At 42.2% G+C, this 14,020-nt stretch overlaps 1 protein-coding gene across 2 annotated transcripts in view; it reads left to right on the top strand.

The window, feature by feature from the left end:
- The window catches only part of CNR1 (cannabinoid receptor 1 (brain)), a 29,706-nt gene extending 16,940 nt beyond the window's left edge, over nt 1-12,766 (top strand). The window contains exons 2-3 of one of the 2 annotated variants that reach the window (XM_010834695.1): nt 7,187-7,311; nt 7,411-8,735. In XM_010834695.1, the coding sequence (XP_010832997.1) occupies nt 7,250-7,311; nt 7,411-8,668 (1,320 nt within the window). In that variant the 5' untranslated portion in view covers nt 7,187-7,249 and the 3' untranslated portion in view covers nt 8,669-8,735. Of the gene's footprint in view, nt 1-7,186 lie in introns of both variants that reach the window. The other variant, XM_010834694.1, reaches the window with a different exon arrangement.
- Nucleotides 12,767-14,020: the final 1,254 nt, after the last annotated feature.

Here is a 14,020-nt window from a genome sequence, read left to right as displayed (position 1 = left end):
TCCAGTTCTAACTGTTGCTTCCTGACCTGCATACAGATTTCTCAAGAGGCAGGTCAGGTGGTCTGGCATTCCCATCTCTTTAAGAATTCTCCAGTTTGTGGTGATCCACACAGTATCCTTAATACTGGAAAGTTAAAAATTGCCGATGTGGCTTGCATTCCATTTTTATGGGACAGCATTGCTCTAGAACCAGAACATCTGATTTCATTCGGGCCTTGCCACCCACTAGCTGTGTGAATGGCAAGTTACTTACCCTCTCTGTATCTTCCATCTACAAAATGGGGACGATGATGGCGTCTACTTTTCATCAGAAACTCTGAGGACCACCCACACATAATAACCTCTCCATATGTGCCTAAAAAGGGAAAAGTCGTAGTCTACCTGTTTATAGAGGCCAAGGAGGAGGAATCCAGGATAAGTCTAGGATGTGAACTTGGGTGTCTGGAAAGATTATTCACAGTACGGTAAGAAATGTGAAACATGACACGGCTGCATTATTTGTGACAGTGGGAGATGATAAATAACCTAAATCTGCCTCCCTAGGAGGCTGGTCACATTCATCTAACAGGTACTCAAGGCAGCTGCTAAGTGAGGAGGGAGGTTTTGTGTACTACTGTGGCACTGTCTTCATGTACACTTTTAAAATCAACATGCAAAACACTGTATATATTAGTGTTGGTTAAAAGGGAGGGAATAAATAAAGAGGGAATAAATGTATATGCATTTGCTTAACTATTCTTGGAATATCTCTGGAAAGAGCACCAAGAAATGTCTTGTCTCTAAAGAAGAAAACTGGTTGATTGGAACACTGGAAAGGGAGAGGTTAGACTGATTCTTTTGCTGTATATCCCTTTGTACATTTTGAATTATATGAGTAGAATGTGCACATAAAAATAATGAGAATTTCAAAGAAATTAGTTTTTAATTAGGCAATGTGAAGGGAGAATTAGTTACTTGAGAGAAGATGACTTATCGGATGGAGGTCTTGGACTGGCCCCAAGTAGCTGCTTAGAAATGCTGGGCTCAAGCTTTGGTATTCAGGCCAAGTGTCCATTGAATTTATTACCTTTCTCTCTTCTAATTTGAAGGAAAGGCAAATATATATTTTTAAATCATGGCTTTCATGCTTCAGTAAAATTCAACTGCCACCATATTAGCTTTGTGGGAGGATTTCTAAGGGAGCTCAGCTTCTCCCATCCCCCTCCTTCACCTGCTATCATGTTGTCAGGCTGGTGAGTCACATAAAAAAAAAGACACCAGTCCTATGTTTGGAAAGCACATTCTAGTTATGGAAATAAATATGTAAACTCATGAGAGAATGGTGTAATAAAGTCTGTAATAGAGGGGGAAATTGGGAGAACTGCTTCTGCCTGGAGGGAAGGGCAGGTCAAGGAGGTCTCAGAAAGATAAGCTAACAGAGACCTTGGAAATGAGTATTTCAGACAGAGGGAGGGGTAGGAGGAAAGGAGGAAGGTGTGCAGGGTGATTCAAGGAGCAGAGAGCCATCTCCTAGGCCAGTGCGCTGTGTGTTTTAAGTATGGGTGGGAGTTGAGAAGCAAAAGTGAGATTTGAGGATGTGCCAGGGCTATTAACGGCTCTCGCAGATTATAGCGCTCTTCTCTATCCCTCCTGTTATATGAACACTTTCATATGTGAGTGGAGTTGTTCAGCAAATGTAAATTTGCACAAAGAGCAAAGTTGACTCAAAAGTTGTGGCCCAATGGTGGGCGCACGTAGGGCATTTTCTGGAAGAACTGAGGCTTTGAGAAAGGACATGACAGACAGATGGCTGAACAGGAAACCTGAGGACACTTGAGAGTGAGCAGGTGGAGCCAGGCTAAGATGGGAACTCAGGAGAGACTTGAAGAGGGGAATCAAGAAGCGGTGGGCAACCATGGTGGCTGTTGGACTTCAGTCTTTTATTTCTGCATCCTTTATAGCCTCTGCAGCTAGCCTGCCTCCCTGGGACACCTGACTGGGCTTTACCAGACTCTCAGTGCACACTGGGTGTCCCTGTGTGGTCCGTGCATTCGTGCTCCTGCCTCTGGTCAAGCCATTCCCAGCCCCCACGTGCCTTGCCCTATGCCAGTTCGGGAAGGAGTACAGAGCCAGCTCAGAAAAGGAGCTAGCTGTAAGTTCCTGAGTAATGCCAGAATTTAACTGTGGAGGATTTAGGGCCATTGGTCCAGTGGTGTCTCCATACTGTCAGTACAGGTCACACTGGGATCATGCAAAAGGGCTACAGGACCAGGAAGGGGTGGAGGAGCCCTCCTGACCTACCTGTCATACTTACTTTGCTCACTGTCTGATAAAACATTGCTGATATCCTTGCTAACCACTATCTAGCCAAAGCTCCCCATGTATGTTTAGGCTAGGTAATCATTACATGGGCCTTCCCTTGTGGCTCAGAGGGTAAAGAATCTGCTTGCAATGCAAGAGACCCGGGTTAGATCCCTGGATCAGGAAGATCCCCTGGAGAAGGAAGTGGCAACCCACTTCAGTATTCTTGCCTGAAAAATCCCACGGACAGAGAAGCTTGGTGGGCTACAATTCATGGGGTCTCAAAGAGTCGGACACAACGGAGCAACTAACACAATCATTACACAAGGCAGCTTTCATTTAAAATATCAAAGTCAAGCGAAGCCGCCTCAGTCTTGTCCAGCTCTTTGTAACCCTACGAACTGTAGCCCCTTAGGCTCCTCTGTCCATGGGATTCTCCAAGCAAGAATACTGGAATGGGTTGCTGTGCCCTCCTCCAGGGGATCTTCCCAACCCAGGGATTGAATCTTGAGTCTCTTATGTCTCCTGCATTGGCAGGCAAGTTCTTTATCACTAGCGCTATCTGGGAAGCCCTAAAATATCAACAACCTCATCTAAATAGAGCATTTTTCTAGCGCATATAGATTGGGTAGCGATTTAGGCAAGATACCTTGATTCAAGCTACATGCTTTATTCCATTGTGATCGGGAGAATCTGTCCCTCACCTTTTCCTTTTTTGAAATACGTATATTCGATCAACCAACATATATAGGGTCCCCTTCTATATGGTAGGCATTACACTATATGCTGTGGGTAAACATAAGATAAAATTCCTTCCCTCAGTGAGCTTACTGTCTATTGGGTAGGAGGGGCAAAACATATGCAAACACAAAGAAATGTTAGACTATTAAGTAAATGCTGTGACAGAACTCTATTTGAATATTCTAGGAGCCCCAGAGAGGGTACTTCCTCTGATCATGGGAGCTATAGGAGGTGGTGACATCATATTGCAGGAAAGGACTTGGCCAGATGGAGGAAGGGAAAGGATGTTTGCTGAGAGGAGTATGAAAAGCGGGGGAAACTAATGCACCAAGTTGAAAAGCAGTGGACTTGCTGTGTTCATGGAGCCGAATTATCTGGTGCAAGCGGCAAGTCCAGAAGTGACGAGAGGAGCGTTGAAGAGACAGGCAAGGGTTAGATGACCTTGGGAAAGAAGCCTTTTACTAGACTTTGTCCTGTGGGCAGTTGGGATGATGGTGGAGATCTTTCTTGCTCAGGGAGAACAGAAGGTGGAGAACTCTGGGCACAGGGAGTGAGAATCAGATCTGAAAGGCACTCAGCTGGGCCTACACAGAAGGCAGAGAGAAGAGCTGTGCTGGATGGTCTGGAGAGCATGAACCTGAAAGGGAAACCTTGTGAATGAGTTTGAACTTGGTCTTTAGGACAAAGAGGTTGAAACGGGAGTAGCATAATCAACTACCTATTTTATGAAGATCCACACAGCAGCTATTTGGGAAGTGGTCAGAAGGGGATTGGTCCAGAGAAAGGAAGGAAAACCAGCCGTGAAGATGGTGCTCGGGTTCCGGTGAGCTGTGATGGTGGCTTGGACATGGAGGTGGCAGAAGGTGGGGACTTGGGCCACATTTTGTGCCTGTTTCCAGTTACTAAACAATGAAAAGCACTTCAGGACACTTAAGGTAGTCATTAAAACGATTTTCTCTGCCTCTGTGTCCTGTCTACACCCACATGAATTCTACTTACTCTTGGTGTAGACATCCTGTTTGGGGGGAAGCCGCCTTCAACCCCTAGACTGCTGCTCCCACAGCATCGTGTATGTCCTTGACTGTAGCTGTTACCATGCTTTCTCATACTTGCAGGGTCAGCTGCCTGTCTCCTCTACCACACTGAACTTCATGTTGTCAGGGGCTCTCCCTGGCTACTGTTCTGTTCCTAGTGCCTCATATAGGCCCTGGCATGTGGTGGGTGCTCCATGATTTGTTGGATGAATGAGTTAATGAGTTATTAGTTCAGATATAGAATTTTTTTCAATAGGGGAACAATTTTTATAATTTATTTTTAAACATTTAAAATTTTATTGGCATATAGTTGTTTTACAATGATGTGTTAGTTTCTACTGTATAGCAAAGTGAATAACATATATGTATATATATATACACACACACACACATATTTCCACCCCCCTCCCCCCTTTTGGATTTTCTTCAGCATTTTAATTGGATCCAAGTTAATGACTATCTTTCCCCTCCTCAAAACTGCATTATATACTTGGGAACACACACAAAAAAGACAATTATTAAGTAAAATATTGACTTTCATGATTTTTGAAATGAGGATAGATATCACTTTGTATTTCTAATGTTGGTTGTTGATTTCAGTCACTAAGTCGTGTCTGACTCTTATGACTCCATGGACTGTATCCTGCCAGGCTCTTCTGTCCATGGGATTCTCCAGGCAAGAATGCTAGAGTGGGTTGCCATTTCCTTCTCCAGGGGATCTTCCTGACCCAGGAATTGAACCCAGGTCTCCTGCATTGCAGGCAGATTCTTTACCAAATGGGCTACGAATAGTTCTTCTCTATGTTGAAGTCATTAGCACTGAACATTATGTTTGTTTTAGGAGTATGACATCATTATTTAACTCTCTCACCTGTCTTGATGTGGCCCTTTTACGGTTTGTTGTGAAGTGCCATTCAGCTGGTTTTCAACTCTTTTTCAGAGGGAATTGTTCCATTTGTAGCTGTAGATTCTGTGGCCCTGTGGTAGGAGGAGCGTTGAAGATCTTTCTACACTGCCATCTTGGACTGCCCTCAGTATTTTCTTTTTAATATTTTTTTTATTGTGGTGAAAGTCACATAATATAAAACATACTCCTTTAACCATACTCAACTGTGCAGTTCAGTGGCACTAAGTACATTCACATTGTTGTGTAAGTCTCACCATCGTTCATCTCCCAAATTTTTCACCTTCCTAAACTGAAATTCTGTCACCATTTAAAACCAGCTCCCCATGCCCGCTTCCCACCCACTGATCCCCCACTCCCTGGCATCTACCAATGTACTTTCTGACTATGAATTTGACTATTCTAGGTACCTCATATAAGCAAAATCAGACAGTATTTGTGTGCACTTACTATATATTGTGGACTGCCCTCAGTATTTCAAATAATTTTTATAAGCTAAAGAGCTTAAAAGCCACATTTTAAACAAACATTTATAAATAGCAAAACCAATTCTCTGACCATTTATTTTGAAACAGAACCAAATTGCCCAGCTGAGAACTGAAGAGCCCTGAAAATCGACTCTTCCTCTCAGCCATCCTATTTCCAGCGTTATCCACTTAGAAAGCTTTGGACAATCAAGCCTGTCTCCCATCCTCCAGCGTGCGCTGGTATCACCCACCACTGGTGGCGGTCACTCTCTGGAAGCAGTTTCATGAGCCTCAGTGCAAGTTTGCCCTTCATAACAATTTTCTTGGCTGGTGTAGACATTGTAGAAGTGCACCTCAGGCGCAGTTCAAATGTCTTCTCTGGGTCAGGAAACTTGCCCAGTGGAGTCAGAGCTAGAACCTGGATCTTCCTATGATGGCTGCATGCTTCCTATAGTTCGCAGCAATGTCTTCCTCTGCCTTTCTACTCAACACATAGGCCATCCAACTCAATCCTTGACTACACTCTTGTTCTTTGGTTTTCTTATATGCTTGGTCTTACCTATGTGACATGGCAGTCAAGTCTTCAAGAGCAGAGCTTATGTGACTTGTGGTTACTCTCCTACACCAACATTAGGACACTGTGTGTGTGAGAGAGAGTAGAGGCCAGGTGGCAGACAGTCCCTAACACAACTGAAATGTAGCCACACCCAAGGTACATTGCCTTCACTTGACAACCAGGCCTTGGAGAGCCACACGGGACTCACACAGTGACTCAAGTCTGGAGAGCTTACAAAATGAAAGATATGGATGTGTTGGGGGTGTGCTCTACCTCATCAACTTTGGATAGCTTTTCTTGTTTTTTTTTTTTTAATTATGTGTTTATTTTTATTATTGTATATTTTTCTGTACATTACTCAAGTGCATGGCTTTATTTTTATTTAATTTTTTTCATGGAGCAGTGAGCTTGTGGAATCTTAGCTCCCCTACCAGGGATCGAACTGGCACCCTTGTCAGTGAAAGAATGGGGCCCTAACCACTGGATCGCCAAGGAATTCTCTGGGCAGCTTTTCTTTTTCAACTAAGGAATTGACTTGTTTTGTTGACTGGATTGGTTAAAGGATTTTACCTATGTTTGAGACAAGAATGAAATAACATGAAGGTACACAGCAACTTCACTTTCATTTTTCACTTTCATGCATTGGAGAAGGAAATGGCAACCCACTCCGGTGTTCTTGCCTGGAGAATCCCAGGGACGGGAGAGCCTGGTGGGCTGCCATCTGTGGGGTCACACAGAGTCGGACGCGACTGAAGCGACTTGGCAGCAGCAGCAGCAGCACACAGTTGGGATGTTTACAGTCATTTTTGGGGATTTTTTGTTAGTTGTTGTTCAGCCACTCAGTCATGTCTGACTCTGTGCTTCCATGGACGGCAGCACACCAGGCTTCCCTGTCCTTCACTGTCTCCCACGGAGTGTGCTCAAACTCATGTCTGTTGAGTCAATGATGACATCTAACCATCTCATCCTCTGTCACCCCCTTCTCCTGCCCTCAATCTTCCCCAACATCAGTTGGTGGTGTGTTTTAATTCTCCCAGTTCCATGATTGGCTAAGGATTTTACCTATGTTTAGAGATAGGAATAAAATAACATGAGGGTACATTGTTGGGATGTTTACCATCATTGGGGGGAATTTTTGTGGTTGGTATGTTTTAATTCTCCCGGTTCTCTCACCATTCAGCTTATCTGTTTTCCCTCCCATCAGGGTCCCCCGCTAAGGGGCTCTTTCTCAGTCATTGTGTGTGTGGCCTGATTGAAGACGGAGGGGATGAAGTCCATCCTCGACGGCCTGGCAGATACCACCTTCCGAACCATCACCACAGACCTCCTGTACGTGGGTGCCAATGACATTCAGTACGAAGATATCAAAAGCGACATGGCATCCAAATTAGGGTACTTCCCACAGAAATTTCCTCTGACTTCCTTCAGGGGAAGTCCCTTCCAAGAAAAGATGACTGCAGGGGATAGTCCTCAGCTGGTCCCAGCAGACCAGGTGAACCTCACCGAATTTTACAACAAGTCCCTGTCCTCCTACAAGGAGAATGATGAGAACATTCAGTGCGGGGAGAACTTTATGGACATGGAGTGCTTCATGATCCTGAACCCCAGCCAGCAGCTGGCCATCGCTGTGCTGTCCCTCACGTTGGGCACCTTCACGGTCCTGGAGAACCTGCTGGTGCTGTGCGTCATCCTCCACTCCCGCAGCCTCCGCTGCCGGCCCTCTTACCACTTCATCGGCAGCCTGGCAGTCGCCGATCTCCTGGGGAGCGTCATCTTCGTCTATAGCTTCGTCGACTTCCACGTGTTCCACCGCAAAGACAGCCCCAACGTGTTTCTGTTCAAACTGGGTGGGGTCACGGCCTCGTTCACAGCCTCGGTGGGCAGCCTGTTCCTCACGGCCATCGACAGGTACATATCGATTCACAGGCCCCTGGCCTATAAGAGGATCGTCACACGGCCTAAGGCCGTGGTGGCGTTTTGCCTGATGTGGACCATCGCGATTGTGATCGCCGTGCTGCCCCTGCTAGGCTGGAACTGCAAGAAACTGCAATCCGTGTGCTCAGACATTTTCCCTCTCATCGACGAGACCTACCTGATGTTCTGGATCGGGGTCACCAGCGTGCTGTTGCTGTTCATCGTGTATGCCTACATGTACATCCTCTGGAAGGCGCACAGCCATGCTGTCCGCATGATCCAGCGTGGTACCCAGAAGAGCATCATCATCCACACGTCCGAGGATGGCAAGGTGCAGGTGACACGGCCCGACCAAGCCCGCATGGACATTCGGCTGGCCAAGACCCTGGTCCTGATCCTGGTGGTCTTGATCATCTGCTGGGGCCCTCTGCTCGCTATCATGGTATATGATGTCTTTGGGAAGATGAACAAGCTCATTAAGACGGTGTTTGCATTCTGCAGCATGCTCTGCCTGCTGAATTCCACAGTGAACCCCATCATCTATGCTCTGCGGAGCAAGGACCTGAGACATGCTTTCCGGAGCATGTTCCCCTCCTGCGAAGGCACTGCACAGCCTCTTGATAACAGCATGGGGGACTCAGACTGCCTGCACAAACACGCCAACAATGCAGCCAGCGTCCACAGGGCGGCGGAGAGCTGCATCAAGAGCACGGTCAAGATCGCCAAGGTGACCATGTCTGTGTCCACGGACACGTCTGCCGAGGCTCTGTGAGCCAGACACTTCCCTGGCTGCACAGAAAAAATAAAAAATTCTCTCTCTTTCTTTTTTTTAAAGCTCAAAACCCAGAAACGTCTGTCCTCTCATCGGTTATATTTTTTAAGTTGATCACGCTCAGTGAAAAGGTGATTGTCACCATGATCAGTTATCAGTTCTCTAACGTTTCTATAGTGTAGGTCCTCAAACTCAGTTCTCTGGAGGTTTACAGGGAAGAGAGCCTGTGGCTTCAGGAACTGGAAGGTCCTTGCAGAGTCTCAATGAAATAAGAGAGACACTTTCAGCTACACAGTTGAAAGCCCAAGTACCCATAGAAAAAGGCCATTAAATGAGTAATGCCTTCGTAATCACAACTTTCATTATAATGTGAAATGTACTTGTCCAGAAATATCAGAGATACTTCTGATATCTGAGAGATCTCCATTTTTACAACAGTTTTAGGACTAAAGTAGAGCTATTTTGTGACATGCAGTGTGTCCTGTGAGATGTGTATTAGTGTTTACTATGTGTTATTTATATTTGTCTAGTTCAGCGAAACTGCAAGGTGGGCTTCTATGAGACCAATGGAACCTAAGCAGTGGATATATGCCAATGAGACCACTTTTTAAAGCATTATTGCCCATGATCTAACTTTAGAAACCTTAATATTTTTTCAAAAATCTCTATTAAAACTTGACATTGAAATAACCATAAAGTTTTATTTTTCTGTTAATCCAACAAGAAGAATTTTAAGACTGTCCAAAGTCTTGAGCAGAACTCATTGACACTTAAAATTTTCTTAGTCCTGCATTTCATACGAGGACTCGTATTATCTTCTGGACTCTAACTGTTCTGCTGAGTGATGGATTACAGGCAGAACAAAAGAGAGACGACTTATTGACTTTTGGCTGAAATCACTGACTTTGTTTAGTCTTTAGCTCTTACTGGACCTCTTAAGACAGCATGTGTCAATCTTAATGTAAGTTGTTAGCACTGTGCAATCGCTGTTTACTTGAAGAGTACTGCATCCTTATATTCCAGGTTTAGGTAGCTTTCATGCCTGGGTGGCCAAACAACAGTCTTCATTTTTTCTTAATTGAAAAGAAGTATTGTCTGGATCAGTAAAATTCTGTATGTGTGAATATAAATGTGTGTGTATGTGTGTGATTCTATCCTGTAACTGTTCTAGTAATGTCTTAAAGTGAGAAAACTGTGACCATGTGTATGCTGTTCCCCTTGCTGCACTCTCGCACATGAATTCAGTTTCTAAAGTTGAGTTCTTCTGGAAATCTTGTTGATAAAAACACTGACCATAAATCTTCAGAACCCTCCCCCTTTGAAACTGGATCAAGTGTTACTAAACTGACCTTTAGATATTTCATAAGACCAGTGTTTAGCAAGGAATCATTGACCATGAACACTCAAGTCACGGTCTGTATAGTGTTCATGTCAGGAAATAGAAGTGTTTTGGTTTCTGATTGCCTAATGTCGATCAAGTCCATGGAAATGTAAGTCATTATAAGGGAAGTGGTTCTAAAAGAAAGAAGAAAAGCCAGTAGTAACACAGTTTAGTTGTATGTGTAGGCAGCGAGATCCCAGTTTAAGTAGCTCTATACCTTGCTCACTGGAGTGAGACTACCAGATCTGGCTCATGTGGTAAGAAGGCCAATCAGACAGCAACTGGGAGAGAAAAGGGCAGTGAGGAGCTGACACCCTTGGGATGGAGGCCTGGACGTCATGTGGTTGCTTCTGTACTTCAAGCAGATGCCCTTGGTGACAACCCAGCAGCTTTGCCTGTATAGGTTCGGGCTAAGGAAGAGGCTGTCCTCTGCTCCTGGTTAGCTAGAGGTGCTAAGGCATAATGATGAACATGGCTTGCTTTCTTCTTACCCTCCACTTCATCCTCAGTGGTGCCATGGGTGCTCCAAATTAGGCCCTTTCACAGTAAGCATTGATAGTGCTGAAGAAGCCATTCGACTCTGACAAATTTTGCTTGCAGACTACCTTTTCCCTAAATGGATAAAACGTAGCTTTTGCGTAGCCTGCATAGGCCTGCATAGCCTGAAGTAAAGTGGAGAGCTAGCTAATCTGGTGATTGCTAGCTATGTGGTACCCAAGCAGCCTGATGGGGCAATGTCGTTTCTTGCAGTATAAGGCTGAATATGGCTTGTGGACCAAGCTGAGATGCTTTTAATTGTCTGTACAGCTCGAATCTGCCTGCTGGTTTCTTCACTTTACCTCTCTGTCATATGCAGATGAGGGCTCAGGGTGCTAGAGGATTAATAAGATCTCTTTAGAAGGACAAAAGATTATTTATGAAAAAACTCACCAGGGTTCCTAGTTTCCATTGAAGAGTTTGCCACTCTTTAGTCCCAAATTACCCTGAGGATGAATCCACATATCTATGAGCTCACCAGGCAATGTCAATGCTCTTTTCACAGCTCTGAAGACCTGGTGAAGATGAAATTCTTGTTATTGGTAGAAAAATTTCGGGATTCATTTTTGAAACTGTATTTGTGTGTATGCAAAGTAGATTTTATAGTGTGTTGTGCTTACAAGATCTTAATCATATATAATCAATTAAGGGACAATGGGGCTGACAGCACTAAACTTGGTGCTTATTGATATTCTAAGAAATATCTGTGAAATATCATCCTGTATGTGTTATGCCACCTTCATTTTAAAACATTTAAATGAGTTTGATTCACTCTGACACTTTTAATATCATTTCCTAACCCAAGTGACTCAAATGCTCTCCCCAATGAATATACTCATTAGAATTATTATTCATTAGTACCATTCATTAATTAGTCCCTTAATGAGATCCATTGATTTAAATATAATTTAGATTTCAGTACATTTTATAAGGTCTAGCTTCAGAGTTATCTTCTTTCCTCTAAGGCTGACATATGCATTTCACCTGACCATGAATTTCCTGACCATGCATTTCACCATCATATATGTCTTCAGAAAGGGCCAAATTGCCAACCTGCTTGGTTTCTTCAGAGTAATGATGAATCTTTCAATCCCAGACCCACATTTTCATTTAGAAAAAGAGGGCTGTCTCTAACAACCCTTACTTTTCCATTACATAGGAAATAAGTGTAAAAGAAACATAGATCTGGAAGAAGCTACAGACATATGCCTACACTTGAGATGATCCCCAAGATTCCCCATCACTTTGAGTCCAAGTGGTATTAAGTGTAATGGAATTGTGGCTGCCTAAACCCACACAGCAGGAAAAGGCCCAACCTCCTGATGAGAATTAGACCCTTGATGAGTAGCATTCTAGTTACTGTCTTGTTGATTAATTTCTGCCATCTTATGTCTGTAAAAGAGACCACCAATATCATGCGCAAAATTAGATTTCTCACAATCTAACTGTATATTTGTATGATATTTAAAAATCTCCTAAATGCTGGGCAATGGTTATTAACAATTGTCTTGCACTGGCCTTCTAATGAAACGTTAACAATGCCTACTGTAATATAGACAAAACATTTTATCTACTGATTTGGGCTGAATGTATGTAAATAGGTTTTCAAAAAGTCAGATGTTTAAGCAGTGGCCTACAAATCAGTAATTTTCAGATAGGAGAGTTTCTTTACACTGCTGTGGCATCCTAAAAGCTATCTTCATATCAACTTAATGTACTAGGCCTGCTGGGGATGATCGGCATCCCCAAGGAAGGAAACCTTTTCTTGTAATAATATGAATCAAGATACCAGATGATCTGGATTCTTATTTCCAATGTTTCAAGTGGAAAACATAGCTCTTTATTGTCTGTAAATCAAACATGATTACTTTTCCTCTTAGAGAAATACTGTATTGTTAGATGTTTGTTGAGCTGGTAACATCCTTGCAACCGCTGCAATATCTTTGTTAGTAATAAAACTTTGTACACAAGTACTAGTAAGATTGTTATTCAATGTAGCTTCAGTCATTAAATTACTATAGTGAAGTAGTACTTCTGTAATATTTACAATGTATTAAGCCCACACTATATTTTATTTCAGTGGTGTAATTAAATTGTTATTTATTCAAAGAGAAAACATCCCATCATGTCTATTGTCCAAAGTTACCTGGAATCAAATAAAAATCCTAGATTATCACAAAGAACACACAGTGTCTTTGGATTCTGCCTTATTTCACTGTCTAATGTCAAAACACTTGAGGTTTAAGTTCTGAAAGGTTGATTTGTTCCTCAAAAGCAAGGAAGACTCTATTTGAGAAATGAGAACAGATTAGATTAATATATTCATTTTTAACATAGAAAAAAATGCAAAAAGCATCATTTACATAATAAAGGGAAAAGCCTGCCATACCTTTTAAAAATCATTATTTAATTAAAGAGTTTAATGATTTTGCACTAAGCTAGAGCAAATGTACTACTCATAATGTATAAATTAAATTTGAACTTCAGAGATTTAGTAAAATATATAAATCTAAAGAATTTATAGCATCACATATCCTGAATGATGTGAAAAGATAATTACTTTTCAGCTTATTTATAAAAACATATTTTTATTTGAACAGTAGGAGAAAATAGAAAATTTTATAATGAAGTAAAAAAGCATTACAGTGAAGTTTATACATTATTACTGTCTGAAATACAGTATGTTTGCAGTCAATTTTGAAAGAAGTTTTTAAATTTTTCAAATGATGAATTGACAAATGTTTGAAAATAGATCATCTTTATTTTTTAAATAACTGTAATTAAAACTCTTCATTCTTCTCTTAGTAAGCATTGTAGTTAACTGCATGAGCTAAATGCTTCTAGCAAAGAGCAAATGACATGTGTTCTTAATTCTTAAATTTTATACTGGGGTTTGAAGGGAATAAGATATTAGGTTGGTGCAAAAGTAACTGGTTTTTACATTGTTGAAATTTGCCATTTGATATTGGAATACATTCTTAATAAATGTGGTTATGTTACACAGCATTTTAATGTGTATTTCTTGGTTTATTCTTTTTTTGCTAATGACTTATCACTTGCTGTTTATTATATACTTATTTTAGCCTATGGAAATGATATTAGACAAAAAGCAAATTTGAGTGATTTTCTTATTTGAGTTCAAAATGGGTCGTAAAGCAGTGGAGACAACTTGCAGTATCAACAATGTATTTGGCCCAGGAACTTCTAAGGAACATACAGTCCAGTGGTGGTTCAAGAAGTTTTGCAAAGGAGATGAGAGCCTTGAAGACAAGGAGTGCAGTGGCTGGCCATCAGAATTTGACAACAGTTGAATAAGAGCAATCATCAAAGACGAACCACTTAAAACCACACGAGAAGTTGTCAAAGAACTCAACATCAGCCATTGTATGGTCATTCGAAACGTTTAAAGCAAGTTGGAAAGGCAAAAAAAGCTT

Source organism: Bison bison, unplaced genomic scaffold, assembly GCF_000754665.1.
Source record: "Bison bison bison isolate TAMUID 2011002044 unplaced genomic scaffold, Bison_UMD1.0 scf7180017864035, whole genome shotgun sequence".
NCBI lineage: Eukaryota > Metazoa > Chordata > Mammalia > Artiodactyla > Bovidae > Bison > Bison bison.
This window is presented reverse-complemented; position numbering and strand designations above follow the sequence as displayed.